Source organism: Ranitomeya variabilis, chromosome 1 (assembly GCF_051348905.1).
Source record: "Ranitomeya variabilis isolate aRanVar5 chromosome 1, aRanVar5.hap1, whole genome shotgun sequence".
In the NCBI taxonomy this organism is placed as follows: Eukaryota; Metazoa; Chordata; class Amphibia; order Anura; family Dendrobatidae; genus Ranitomeya; species Ranitomeya variabilis.
Window position 1 is genome coordinate 67,311,707 of NC_135232.1, and position 15,117 is coordinate 67,326,823.

General features: G+C 42.7%; 1 protein-coding gene across 2 annotated transcripts in view; it reads right to left on the bottom strand.

The window, feature by feature from the left end:
- LOC143805462 (von Willebrand factor A domain-containing protein 5A-like) overlaps positions 1–15,117 on the bottom strand; it is a 150,404-nt gene that overhangs the window by 84,939 nt on the left and 50,348 nt on the right. For both annotated transcript variants that reach the window (XM_077284881.1, XM_077284871.1), the window contains exon 6: positions 10,421–10,553. In XM_077284881.1, the coding sequence (XP_077140996.1) occupies positions 10,421–10,553 (133 nt within the window). The remainder of the gene's footprint in view (positions 1–10,420; positions 10,554–15,117) is intronic.

Here is a 15,117-nt window from a genome sequence, read left to right on the forward strand (position 1 = left end):
TCACTCTTTGTTTCATTGCAGGCAGCCATTTGGTAAATTCAAAAAAGTTCATTTTTTTCTCATTAGTGTACACTCTGCACCCCATCTTGACTGATAAAAAACAGAAATGTAGTAATTTTTGCAAATTTATTAAAAAGAGAAAAACTGAAATATCACATGGTCATAAGTATTCAGACTAGTGATGAGCGAGTGTACTCGTTGCTCGGGTTTTCCCGAGCATGCTCGGGTGTCCTCCAAGTATTTTGCCGTGCTCGGAGATTTAGTTTTTGTTGACACAGCTGCATGATTTGCAGCTGCAGGACAGCCTGAATACATGTGAGGGTTGCCTGTTTGTTAAGGAATCCTCACATGTATTCAGGTTGTTTAGCAGCCGCAAATCATGCAGCTGGGTTGACAAAAACCTAAATCGCCGAGCACGCCAAAATACTCGGAGGACACCCGAGTAACGAGTATACTCGCTCATCACTAATTCAGACCCTTTGCTCATTATTGGGTAGAAGCACCTTTTGAGCTAGTACAGCCATGAGTCTTCTTGGGAACGATGCAACAAGTTTTTCACACCTGGATTTGGGGATCCTCTCCCATTCTTCCTTGCAGATCCTCTCCAGTTTCGTCAGGTTGGATGGTGAACAGCCATTTTCAGGACTCTCCAGAGATGCTCAATTGGGTTTAGGTCAGGGATCTGGCTGGGCCAGTCAACACAGAGTTGTTCTGAAGCCGCTCCTTTGCTATTTTAGCTGTGTTCTTAGGGTCATTGTCTTGTTGGAAGGTGAACCTTCGGCCAAGTCTGAGGTCCAGAGCACTCTGGAAGAGGTTTTCATCCAGGATATCTCTATACTTGGCAGCATTCATGTTTCCTTCAATGACAACCAGTCGTCCTGTCCCTGTATCTGAAAAACACTTGGCCAGATCTGTGCCTTGCCACAATTCTGTCTCTGAGCTCCTTGGCCAGTTCCTTTGACCTCATGATTCTCATTTGGTCTGACATGCACTGTGAGCTGTGAGGTCTAATACAGACAGGTGTGCGCCTTTCCAAATCAAGTCCTATCAGTTTAATTATACACAGCTGGACTCCAATGAAGGAGTAGAACCATCTCAAGGAGGATCACAAGGAAATGGACAGCATGTGACTTAAATATGAGTGTCTGAGCAAAGGGTCTGAAAACTTATGACCATGTGATATTTCAGCTTTTCTTTTTAATTAAATTTGCAAAAAATTCTACATTTCTGTTTCAGTCAAGATGGGGTGCATTAATGAGAAAAAATGAACTTTTTTGAATTTAACAAATGGCTGCAATGAATCAGAGTGAAAAATCTAAAGGGGTCTGAACACTTTGCGTACCCACTGTACACATGTGTAAGCAGGTTGTGGGATGCAGTGACAGGCAGAGCAAGGGTTAACAAAGTATAACAATTTAATTTACCAATGAGGTACTCCTCGCAGGGAGGTAAACAGTTAATTGGTAAAAAAAGTGCCAGATTAATGAACAATGAAACAGGGGTAGCAACAGTTCTCTTATCTTATCGTGTCAGAGGTTTCCCGGGCTGCAGATGACGTTTTGAAGACTGTAGCGCAGACAACAGATGGCGCGATGTTTCTCCAGAGGTCCTGGAGACAACAGTCTGTCTTCTGGCGGCAGCAGTTGGTCTCCGGTATTTTCCGCTGAGCCCTTAGTCCATAAACTTGTGCAGCTAAAGTCAGTGAAGCTGCATGCAATCCTGGATCCTGGAAGAGAGGCGCGACACTGCGCGCCTTTTCTTTTAAGCGCCCCCAGCTTCTGAACCAAGCGATGTGTCCGGTCTTTTATTCTTTCCCCCCGGACAACAGAGAAGACAGCCCTGACAGTCCTGGACCCGGCAGAGCAAAGGTACCCGCAGCCCGAACCTTCTCCTTACACATATACAGACTATATAAAGGTTTAAATTGCAAAATGTTAAAAAAGAAACATTCAGTGTGATTGTGTACGTAATTTAGCAAAAAATGTTCACTGAAGTGAAAAAAACAAACAAACTCAAAACATGTGGCTCAGTGGTTAGCACAGCAGCCTTGCAGCACTCGAGTCCTGGGTTCAAACCCCACCAAGGACAACATCTGCAAGGAGTTTGCATGTTCTCCCCGTGTTTGCGTGGGTTTCCTCCGGGTTCCTCCCACACTCAAAAGACATACTGTTAGGGAATTTACATTGAGAGTCCCAATGGGGGACAGTGCTGATAATGTCTGTAAAGTGCGATATATAAGTGAGTAAAATAAATAAATACACCCAAATCGTATCAATATAACTGAAAAGAAACCCTCACTCAGTTACATTTGCAGAAGGATAAAAAAGTTAAGTTTCAGAAAATGGCAAATCAGTCTAAATATTTTTTTTAATTTTACAAATCTGTGTGAAATGTGTCAGGCGTTCATTTGGCATGTGTCGGGGACACCAAAGGACTTGTTTATTGAATCTCGAGGAAGAGAAATCATTACCAGAGGTTTCTAGCAGTGGCTTCTTCCTTTTTACGCGGAGTTACGGATCAAAAATTATAAAAGAGCTTCCTATTAATCAGCTGCCATAAACCTTATGGTGCAAATCAAAACAATCCACTATCCGGGGACCAGAAAATCAGTGTTTTGTTGTAGAACACAAGCAGCCATGTCCTCTGCAGGAGAACAACTTAATTTCATAGAGAAAGGAGTTGGTGTCCACCTGGTCTTGGGCCCTTATACATTCTAAATTATCAGTGCTTGATGCATGTCACACCGTTCATGTTCTTCCACCAAATTCCCTCCACCATGTCTGTATGGACCTTGTGGGCACGGTCATGGGGAACAGAAAAGGGCCTTCCCCCAAACTGTTCCCACAAAGCTGGAAGATACAATAGTTCAAAATGTCTTGTGCTGAAGGATTAAGATTTCCCTTCACTGGAAGGAGCTGAGGCCGACCACCTGAAAAACAAGCCCATAGTATTATCCCTCTTCCATCAAACTGCAGCGGGCACAATCCAGTCAGGCGGGTAATTTTCTCCTGACATTCACCAAACCCAGACTCATCCATCAGACACCAGATAGAGAAGTGTTATCCATCACCACACAGAACACGTTTCCTCCAGAGTCCAGTGGTAAGCATCTCTGCCTGTATACTGGTGTTTTTTTTGTCTAGAGTCCAGTGGTGGCAGTCTTACACCACTCCATCCAACGCTCAGCATTGGGCTTGGTGATGTAAGGCTGCATGCAGCTGCTCGGCCATGAAGCTCCCACTGGGGGCGCAGTGTTTGTGCTGTTATTACCAGAGGAGGTCTGGACTCTGCAGTTATGGAGTCAGCAGAGCGTTGGTGACTTTTCTGCCCTCTGCTCCTCAAAACACGGTGACCCCAATCTGTGCCACTTTGTGACTGAGTTGCTACAGTTCCTTCTACTTCTCAATAAGATCACTCACAGGTGATGGGGTAAGATTTAGAAGTAAGAAATGTCATGATCTGGCTTGTTACCCCGGTGGCTTCTATTACAGGACCGTGCTGGTATCATGAATCTCTGCACCACCGGCCGTTCTGTCACGTTATTAAAGGCAGGCGGCATGGCCACACGGGAAGACTCAGAAGGGAATTTGACTTGCTCTTAATAATCTCTGAAAAGAGACAATTCTCCCGGTGCTAGCGGTGATCTAATTGAGGTCACGGCAGTTCATCAGGCCACTCAGAGTAAATGCCCGTAGGAACTCTTCAGTGACCAGCGTTAACCTCTATGACTTCACCTCTTGTTAGTGAAGCTGCGCTCGCAGTAGCTCATTGCGTCCTGGTTTTTCAGCCTGAACTGTCGTATCATGGCACCATTCATTTTGGACAGTATGGATTATCTTCACCTCTAAAATGTGAGGGATATGTTCATTATTATTATTTATTTATTTTTTTTTTTTACAGGTGACTTGGGCTTCAATGGATTAGGCATAAAAATGAGTATAACTTTGTTTTCTATTTTTAAATAAATGTGTAAAACAGCGTGTTTTTTTTTATTTCAAATAAAGGATTTGCACTCGGAAGCTGCGCATGGGACGTACTTGGACGTTCCAACATGACAACGATCCAAAACATAAGGCCAAGTTGACCTGTCATTGGCTACAGCAGAAAAAAGTAAAGGTTCTGGAGTGGCCATCTCAGTCTCCTGACTTCAATATCATTGAGCCACTGTGGGGAGATCTCAAGAGTGCAAATAAAGAACCTCCTCCACAAAAGACTTCAAGCTGTCATTGATGTTAGAGGGGGCAATACACGATATTAAGAAATGGGGTATGTGAACTTTTGATCAGGGTCATTTGGATGTCTTGGGTTGTCATTATGATTTAGAAAGAGAAAACACAGTAGTTTGACAATAAATGGCTTCACCCAACCGCTAACCATGAGTGGAGAAAAAGTTTTGGTGTTATTCTTATTCTCTGAAAAAACACCAAGAAGGCAAAAATTCTGCCGTGGTATCTATTTATTTGTATGGTGTGTGTGTGTGTGTGTGTATATATATATATATATATACACACACATATACATACACACACACTATATATACCATATTTCGCGGACTATAAGATGCACCGGACCATAAGGCGCACCCCAAATTTGGGGTGAAAATTGCAGAAAAAAAGATTTTTTATAAGATGGGGGTCCGTCTTAGGGCTTGTTTCCACTTGCGAGAAACACGTCCGTGTCTCGCATGTGGAAACCAAGCTCTGGCGCCGGCACTTTGGAGCGGAGCTGTGCAGCTCCATGTGTTCCTATGTGGCCGCACGCTCCGCTCCCAAGTGCCGGCGCCACAGCTTGGTTTCCACATGCGAGACACGGACGTGTTTCTCGCAAGTGGAAACAAGCCCTTATTGTCCGAATTTACAGTATCTTACCTGAGGGCTGGCGGTGGCAGAGCAGGGTCACAAGAGGCATGGTGTCGGCAGAGGTGGGGTGATCCGGTACGGCGTGCACCTGAGCAGGGTCCCTTCCTGCTTAGGTGGGCGACGCCACGGCCTGGTGTCCATGGGAGGGTTGCAGCAGTGGTTACAGGCACAGGTGCTGGGATGAGGAGGAGCAGTGAGAGGTATGGCGTGAGAGGGGTCCCTTTCCTCGGTGAGGTGATGCAGCAGCCCGGTAATGCAGCAGAGCCGGGTGAATCCTGTTGTTACAGGTGGTGGCGGCCATCTTCCTGAGGCCGCCCGTGCGCAGAAGGAGCGCTCTGCTGCCCGGGGCTTCAGGAAAATGGCCGCGGGATGCCGCGCGTGCACAGATGGGGATTGCGGCGGCCATTTTCCTGAAGCCGAGTTCGCATCTCGGCCCCGGGCAGCAGAGCGCTCCATCTGCGCACGCGCGGCCTCAGGAAGATGGCCGCCACCACCGGTAACAACAGGATTCACCCGGCTCTGCTGCATTACCGGGCTGCTGCATCACCTCACCGGGGAAAGGGACCCCGCTCACTGCGCCTCCTCATCCCCACACCTCTGCCGCCGCACCTCTGCCGCCACGGTAAGCCTGCATTGCGACTATTAGACGCACCCCCCATTTTCCCCCCTTTTTTTGGGGGGGGAAAAAGTGCGTCTTGTAGTCCGAAAAATACGGTGTATATATATATATATATATATATATATATATATATATATATATATATATAGTGTGTGTGTGTGTGTGTGTGTGTGTATATATATAGATATAGTGTGTGTGTGTGTGTGTGTGTGTGTGTGTGTATGTATGTATGTATGTATGTATGTACAGGTCCTTCTCAAAAAATTAGCATATAGTGTTAAATTTCATTATTTACCATAATGTAATGATTACAATTAAACTTTCATTTATTATAGATTCATTATCCACCAACTGAAATTTGTCAGGTCTTTTATTGTTTTAATACTGATGATTTTGGCATACAACTCCTGATAACCCAAAAAACCTGTCTCAATAAATTAGCATATCAAGAAAAGGTTCTCTAAACGACCTATTACCCTAATCTTCTGAATCAACTAATTAACTCTAAACACATGCAAAAGATACCTGAGGCTTTTAAAAACTCCCTGCCTGGTTCATTACTCAAAACCCCCATCATGGGTAAGACTAGCGACCTGACAGATGTCAAGAAGGCCATCATTGACACTCTCAAGCAAGAGGGTAAGACCCAAAAAGAAATTTCTCAACAAATAGGCTGTTCCCAGAGTGCTGTATCAAGGCACCTCAATGGTAAGTCTGTTGGAAGGAAACAATGTGGCAGAAAACGCTGTACAACGAGAAGAGGTGACCGGACCCTGAGGAAGATTGTGGAGAAGGACCGATTCCAGACCTTGGGGAACCTGAGGAAGCAGTGGACTGAGTCTGGTGTGGAAACATCCAGAGCCACCGTGCACAGGCGTGTGCAGGAAATGGGCTACAGGTGCCGCATTCCCCAGGTCAAGCCACTTTTGAACCATAAACAGCGGCACTGGACTGTTGCTAAGTGGTCCCAAGTACTTTTTTCTGATGAAAGCAAATTTTGCATGTCATTCGGAAATCAAGGTGCCAGAGTCTGGAGGAAGACTGAGGAGAAGGAAATGCCAAAATGCCTGAAGTCCAGTGTCAAGTACCCACAGTCAGTGATGGTGTGGGGTGCCATGTCAGCTGCTGGTGTTGGTCCACTGTGTTTCATCAAGGGCAGGGTCAATGCAGCTAGCTATCAGGAGATTTTGGAGCACTTCATGCTTCCATTGGCTGAAATGCTTTATGAAGATGAAGATTTCATTTTTCAGCACGACCTGGCACCTGCTCACAGTGCCAAAACCACTGGTAAATGGTTTACTGACCATGGTATTACTGTGCTCAATTGGCCTGCCAACTCTCCTGACCTGAACCCCATAGAGAATCTGTGGGATATTGTGAAGAGAAAGTTGAGAGACGCAAGACCCAACACTCTGGATGAGCTTAAGGCCGCTATTGAAGCATCCTGGGCCTCCATAACATCTCAGCAGTGTCACAGGCTGATTGCCTTCATGCCACGCCGCATTGAAGCAGTCATTTCTGCCAAAGGATTCCCGACCAAGTATTGAGTGCATAACTGAACATTATTATTTGATGGTTTTTTTGTTTGGTATTAAAAAACACTTTTATTTGATTGGACGGGTGAAATATGCTAATTTATTGAGACAGGTTTTTTGGGTTATCAGGAGTTGTATGCCAAAATCATCAGTATTAAAACAATAAAAGACCTGACAAATTTCAGTTGGTGGATAATGAATCTATAATATATGAAAGTTTAATTGTAATCATTACATTATGGTAAATAATTAAATTTAACACTATATGCTAATTTTTTGAGAAGGACCTGTATGTATGTATGTATGTATGTATGTATGTATATATATATATATATATATATATATATATATATATATATATATATATATATACAGTGTCTACAAGTAGTATTCAACCCCCTGCAGATTTAGCAGGTTTACACATTTGGAATTAGCTTGGCATTGTGACATTTGGACTGTAGATCAGCCTGGAAGTGTGAAATGCACTGCAGCAAAAAAGAATGTTATTTCCTTGTTTATTTTTTTTTAAATTGTGAAAAGTTTTTTCAGAGGGTCATTTATTATTCAACCCCTCAACCCCCCAGAATTCTGTTTGGTTCCCCTAAAGTATTAAGAAGTAGTTCAGGCACAAAGAACAATGAGCTTCACATGTTTGGATTAATTATCTCTTTTTCCAGCCTTTTTTGACTATTTAAGACCCTCCCCAAACTTGTGAACAGCACTCATACATGGTCAACATAGGAAAGACAAAGGAGCATTCCAAGGCCATCAGAGACAAGATCGTGGAGGGTCACAAGGCTGGCAAGGGTACAACACCCTTTCCAAGGAGTTGGGCCTACCTGTCTCCACTGTTGGGAGCATCATCCGGAAGTGGAAAGCTTATGGAACTACTGTTAGCCTTCCATGGCCTGGACAGCCTTTGAAAGTTTCCACCCGTGCCGAGGCCAGGCTTGTCCGAAGAGTCAAGGCTAACCCAAGGACAACAAGGAAGGAGCTCCGGGAAGATCTCATGGCAGTGGGGACATTGGTTTCAGTCAATACCATAAGTAACAAACTCCACCGCAATGGTCTCCGTTCCAGACGAGCCCGTAAGGTACCTTTACTTTCAAAGCATCATGTCAAGGCTCGTCTACAGTTTGCTCATGATCACTTGGAGGACTCTGAGACTGACTGGTTCAAGGTTCTCTGGTCTGATGAGACCAAGATCGGGATCTTTGGTGCCAACCACACACGTTACGTTTGGAGACTGGATGGCACTGCATACGACCCCAAGAATACCATCCCTACAGTCAAGCATGGTGGTGGCAGCATCATGCTGTGGGGCTGTTTCTCAGCCAAGGGGCCTGGCCATCTGGTCCGCATCCATGGGAAGATGGATAGCACGGCCTACCTGGAGATTTTGGCCAAGAACCTCCGCTCCTCCATCAAGGATCTTAAGATGGGTCGTCATTTCATCTTCCAACAAGACAACGACCCAAAGCACACAGCCAAGAAAACCAAGGCCTGGTTCAAGAGGCAAAAAATCAAGGTGTTGCAGTGGCCTAGTCAGTCTCCTGACCTTAACCCAATTGAAAACTTGTGGAAGGAGCTCAAGATTAAAGTCCACATGAGACACCCAAAGAACCTAGATAACTTGGAGAAGATCTGCATGGAGGAGTGGGCCAAGATAACTCCAGAGACCTGTGCCGGCCTGATCAGGTCTTATAAAAGACGATTATTAGCTGTAATTGCAAACAAAGGTTATTCCACAAAATATTAAACCTAGGGGTTGAAGAATAATTGACCCACACTTTTATGTTTAAAATTTATAAAAATTTAACTGAGCAACAAAACTTTTTGGTTTGTAAGATTTATGCATCTGTTAATAAATCCTGCTCTTGTTTGAAGTTTGAAGGCTCTAACTTATTTGCATCTTATTAAACCTGCTAAATCTGCAGGGGGTTGAATACTACTTGTAGGCACTGTATATGTATATATACACACATATATATATGAGATATATATATACACACACACACATAAAAAAAGCATACATATAAACAGATTTCTCGATACGATCGCTGCTAACTCTATAATAAGAAACGGAACTACTAGCTGCCACCACCAATCGTTTATGCAAAGCCAAATTGTTTCTGGATACTCATTACAGGTAGAGTGTGGCTTTAGGGGTGCAGTCTACAGATCAAGAGGAACAGAGCTATTAAATTTTATACATTTAATCCAAAAAGATAGAGGGTTTATAAAAAAATATGCAAAGATGATACAAAATCGGGACAAAACAATACGATATATACAATTACATAAAAGGAATAAGGAAAGAAAAACACTAAACTTGATGTTGCAGGAATGGCTCTTACTAGTGATGAGCGAGTATACTTGTTACTCGAGATTTCCGAGCACGCTCGGGTGTCCTCCGAGTATTTTTTAGTGCTCGGAGATTTAGTTTTCCTCACCTCAGCTGAATGATTTACATCTGTTAGCCAGCATAAGTACATGTGGGGGTTGCGTGGTGGCTAGGGAATCCCCACATGTAATCAAGCTGGCTAACAGATGTAAATCATTCAGCTGCGTCGATGAAAACTAAATCTCCGAGCACTAAAAAATACTCGGGGGACACCCAAGCATGCTCGGGAAATTTCGAGTAACGAGTATACTTGCTCATCACTAGCTCTTACCTTTATAGAAGGAAACACTCAGATTGGGAGAATGGAACACTCTCACAGCAAACTATCTTCCAAAACCTGACCAAACCCAAATTCTGCACTTTATTGGATCAAGGTTGAGCCCACAAACATTGTGGGATATGCTAGGTTCCAGGTAGTAGATATTGTCATCATGTTTCTTAATGCGCTTTTACCTATCTACGGAGATGAAAAATGGCCTGGATAGCAACATCCATTGGACCAATATTAAGTTGGAAGGGCTAGACTGGTCTTTCAGTGATGTGAGTGAATGCGATATGTGTGCAACTTCGCTGCGATGCCAAAAATAACTCTCCCATAAATATCAGATCGATGTAAACCCCAATATTCATCACTGATCACTGGCTCCAAAAGGTCTGGGGATCAGTGCTTTGATTAGAGGAAGCTCTTCCCTTGGAAAGGTACTTTTTTGCCACTTAGTAAATGTATTTGCATTTGGGTCTATAGCTCCCAGAGTAGATCTGCTTCACTGGAGGTAGAGGTGTTAGTTCTTTATCCCTTCCCTAGTTATAATCAGTTTCTGTTATAACCAGCTATAATGTATCCTATATATTCAATGTGGAATCCTACTTCAATGGAGGTTGAAGTGTCAGTTCTTCCTCTCTGGGAAGGGGTGGAATTACTATTGAAAATTTCTACTGTTTCCTGACACCTGTACTTGAAATGTGAATAGTGCAGGGAAATGGTAGACCCCATATAAATCACCTGATTTCGGCTCCTTGGCTGCATCAGAAGATACAATTCCGGCCTCCACAGTCACGCTTGGTTTATTCACCTCTGAGTAGTAGGCGAGGAGCTCAACGTCTCGCTCAAACTTGTGTCCCTCAGTCAGAGATACCTGGAAATATTTAAATACTCAACATAAAAAAATTACATGTAATCACAGTAGATGAGTGGAACATCTAAATCATCTATTATGGAATATGGAATTACATTTCTAATCAGATCCGGGATTCCACAGCCGCTTAAAATTCTGAAATCAGCCATGGATGTGTCCACAGAGTAATATTTCCCAGAGCAGTTTTGAGGTCGCCTTGTCGCTGCTGCTGGGCATGCATGAATGGGCCAAATTATGTGCTAAGCGTCTCAATTTCTTCTTACTATACAGAGGAGTATTGCCACTCATATTTCATATGTTACATATTTACATGCTTTAGCACTACAGAGTGCAACTTCCTTTGTTTATAGTACTAGATCTACAGTAGTATCTTATAACACTACCGTATAATAAAGAAAAACCGCAGTAATCCCATACAGTAACAGTATCAGGCACCGTCACCCTATAATATTCCTTATCACAGTACCCATATAATACAGCCAGACACAGTAACCACATAACAGTATCAGGCACTGTCACCCTATAATATTCCTTATCACAGTACCCATATAATACAGCCAGACACAGTAACCACATAACAGTATCAGGCACTGTCACCCTATAATATTCCTTATCATAGTAAACATATAATACAGCCAGACACAGTAACGACATAACAGTATCAGGCACTGTCACCCTATAATATTCCTTATCATAGTACCCATATAATACAGCCAGCCACAGTAACCACATAACAGTATCAGACACTGTCACCCTATAATATTCCTTATCACAGTACCCATATAATACAGCCAGCCACAGTAACCACATAACAGTATCAGACACTGTCACCCTATAAAATTCCTTACCACAGTACCCATATAATACAGCCAGACACACTAACCACATAACAGTATCAGACACCGTCACCCTATAAAATTCCTTATCACAGTACCCATATAATACAGCCAGACACAGTAACCACATAACAGTATCAGGCACTGTCACCCTATAATATTCCTTATCACAGTACCCATATAATACAGCCAGACACACTAACCACATAACAGTATCAGACACTGTCACCCTATAAAATTCCTTATCACAGTACCCATATAATACAGCCAGACACAGTAACCACATAACAGTATCAGGCACTGTCACCCTATAATATTCCTTATCATAGTAAACATATAATACAGCCAGACACAGTAACGACATAACAGTATCAGGCACTGTCACCCTATAATATTCCTTATCACAGTACCCATATAATACAGCCAGCCACAGTAACCACATAACAGTATCAGACACTGTCACCCTATAATATTCCTTATCACAGTACCCATATAATACAGCCAGCCACAGTAACCACATAACAGTATCAGACACTGTCACCCTATAAAATTCCTTATCACAGTACCCATATAATACAGCCAGACACAGTAACCACATAACAGTATCAGGCACTGTCACCCTATAATATTCCTTACCACAGTACCCATATAATACAGCCAGACACACTAACCACATAACAGTATCAGGCATCGTCACCCTATAATATTCCTTATCATAGTACCCATATAATACTGTTATGTGGTTACTGTGGCTGGCTGTATTATATGGGTACTGTGATAAGGAATATTATAGGGTGACGGTGCCTGATACTGTTATGTGGTTACTGTGGCTGGCTGTATTATATTGGTACTGTGATAAGGAATATTATAGGGTGACAGTGCCTGATACTGTTATGTTGTTACTGTGTCTGGCTGTATTATATGGGTGTACTGTGATAAGGAATATTATAGGGTGACAGTGCCTGATACTGTTATGTGGTTACTGTGTCTGGCTGTATTATATGGGTACTGTAATAAGGATTATAGGGTGACAGTGCCTGATACTGTTATGTGGTTACTGTGGCTGGCTGTATTATATTGGTACTGTGATAAGGAATATTATAGGGTGACGGTGCCTGATACTGTTATGTGGTTACTGTGGCTGGCTGTATCAGGCACCGTCACCCTATAATATTCCTTATCACAGTACCAATATAATACAGCCAGCCACAGTAACCACATAACAGTATCAGGCACTGTCACCCTATAATCCTTATTACAGTACCCATATAATACAGCCAGACACAGTAACCACATAACAGTATCAGGCACTGTCACCCTATAATATTCCTTATCACAGTACACCCATATAATACAGCCAGACACAGTAACAACATAACAGTATCAGGCACTGTCACCCTATAATATTCCTTATCACAGTACCAATATAATACAGCCAGCCACAGTAACCACATAACAGTATCAGGCACCGTCACCCTATAATATTCCTTATCACAGTACCCATATAATACAGCCAGCCACAGTAACCACATAACAGTATCAGGCACTGTCACCCTATAATATTCCTTATCACAGTACCCCTATAATACAGCCAGACACAGTAACCACATAACAGTATCAGGCACTGTCACCCTATAATATTCCTTATCACAGTACCCATATAATACAGCCAGCCACAGTAACCACATAACAGTATCAGGCACTGTCACCCTATAATATTCCTTACCACAGTACCCATATAATACAGCCAGACACAGTAACCACATAACAGTATCAGGCACCGTCACCCTATAATATTCCTTATCACAGTACCCATATAATACAGCCAGCCACAGTAACCACATAACAGTATCAGGCACTGTCACCCTATAATATTCCTTATCATAGTACCCATATAATACAGCCAGCCACAGGAACCACATAACAGTATCAAGCACTGTCACCCTATAATATTCCTTATCACAGTACCCATATAATACAGCCAGCCACAGTAACCACATAACAGTATCAGGCACCGTCACCCTATAATATTCCTTATCACAGTACCCATATAATACAGCCAGCCACAGTAACCACATAACAGTATCAGGCACTGTCACCCTATAATATTTCTTATCATAGTACCCATATAATACAGCCAGCCACAGGAACCACATAACAGTATCAGGCACCGTCACCCTATAATATTCCTTATCACAGTACCTATATAATACAGCCAGCCACAGTAACCACATAACAGTATCAGGCACTGTCACCCTATAATATTCCTTATCATAGTACCCATATAATACAGCCAGACACAGTAACCACATAACAGTATCAGGCACTGTCACCCTATAATATTCCTTATCACAGTACCCATATAATACAGCCAGACACAGTAACCACATAACAGTATCAGGCACTGTCACCCTATAATATTCCTTATCATAGTACCCATATAATACAGCCAGCCACAGGAACCACATAACAGTATCAGACACTGTCACCCTATAATATTCCTTATCACAGTACCCATATAATACAGCCAGCCACAGGAACCACATAACAGTATCAGGCACCGTCACCCTATAATATTTCTTATCACAGTACCCATATAATACAGCCAGACACAGTAACCACATAACAGTATCAGGCACCGTCACCCTATAATATTCCTTATCACAGTACCAATATAATACAGCCAGCCACAGTAACCACATAACAGTATCAGGCACCGTCACCCTATAATATTCCTTATCACAGTACCTATATAATACAGCCAGACACAGTAACCACATAACAGTATCAGGCGCTGTCACCCTATAATATTCCTTATCACAGTACCCATATAATACAGCCAGCCACAGGAACCACATAACAGTATCAGGCACCGTCACCCTATAATATTCCTTATCACAGTACCCATATAATACAGCCAGACACAGTAACAACATAACAGTATCAGGCACTGTCACCCTATAATATTCCTTACCACAGTACCCATATAATACAGCCAGCCACAGTAACCACATAACAGTATCAGGCACCGTCACCCTATAATATTCCTTATCACAGTACCCATATAATACAGCCAGACACAGTAACCACATAACAGTATCAGGCACCGTCACCCTATAATATTCCTTATCATAGTACCCATATAATAAAGCCAGCCACAGTAACCACATAACAGTATCAGGCACCGTCACCCTATAATATTCCTTATCACAGTACCCATATAATACAGCCAGACACAGTAACCACATAACAGTATCAGGCACCGTCACCCTATAATATTCCTTATCACAGTACCCATATAATACAGCCAGCCACAGTAACCACATAACAGTATCAGGCACCGTCACCCTATAATATTCCTTATCAGAGTACCCATATAATACAGCCAGCCACAGGAACCACATAACAGTATCAGACACTGTCACCCTATAATATTCCTTATCATAGTACCCATATAATACAGCCAGCCACAGGAACCACATAACAGTATCAAGCACTGTCACCCTATAATATTCCTTATCACAGTACCCATATAATACAGCCAGCCACAGTAACCACATAACAGTATCAGGCACTGTCACCCTATAATATTCCTTACCACAGTACCCATATAATACAGCCAGACACAGTAACAACATAACAGTATCAGGCACTGTCACCCTATAATATTCCTTACCACAGTACCCATATAATACAGCCAGACACACTAACCACATAACAGTATCAGG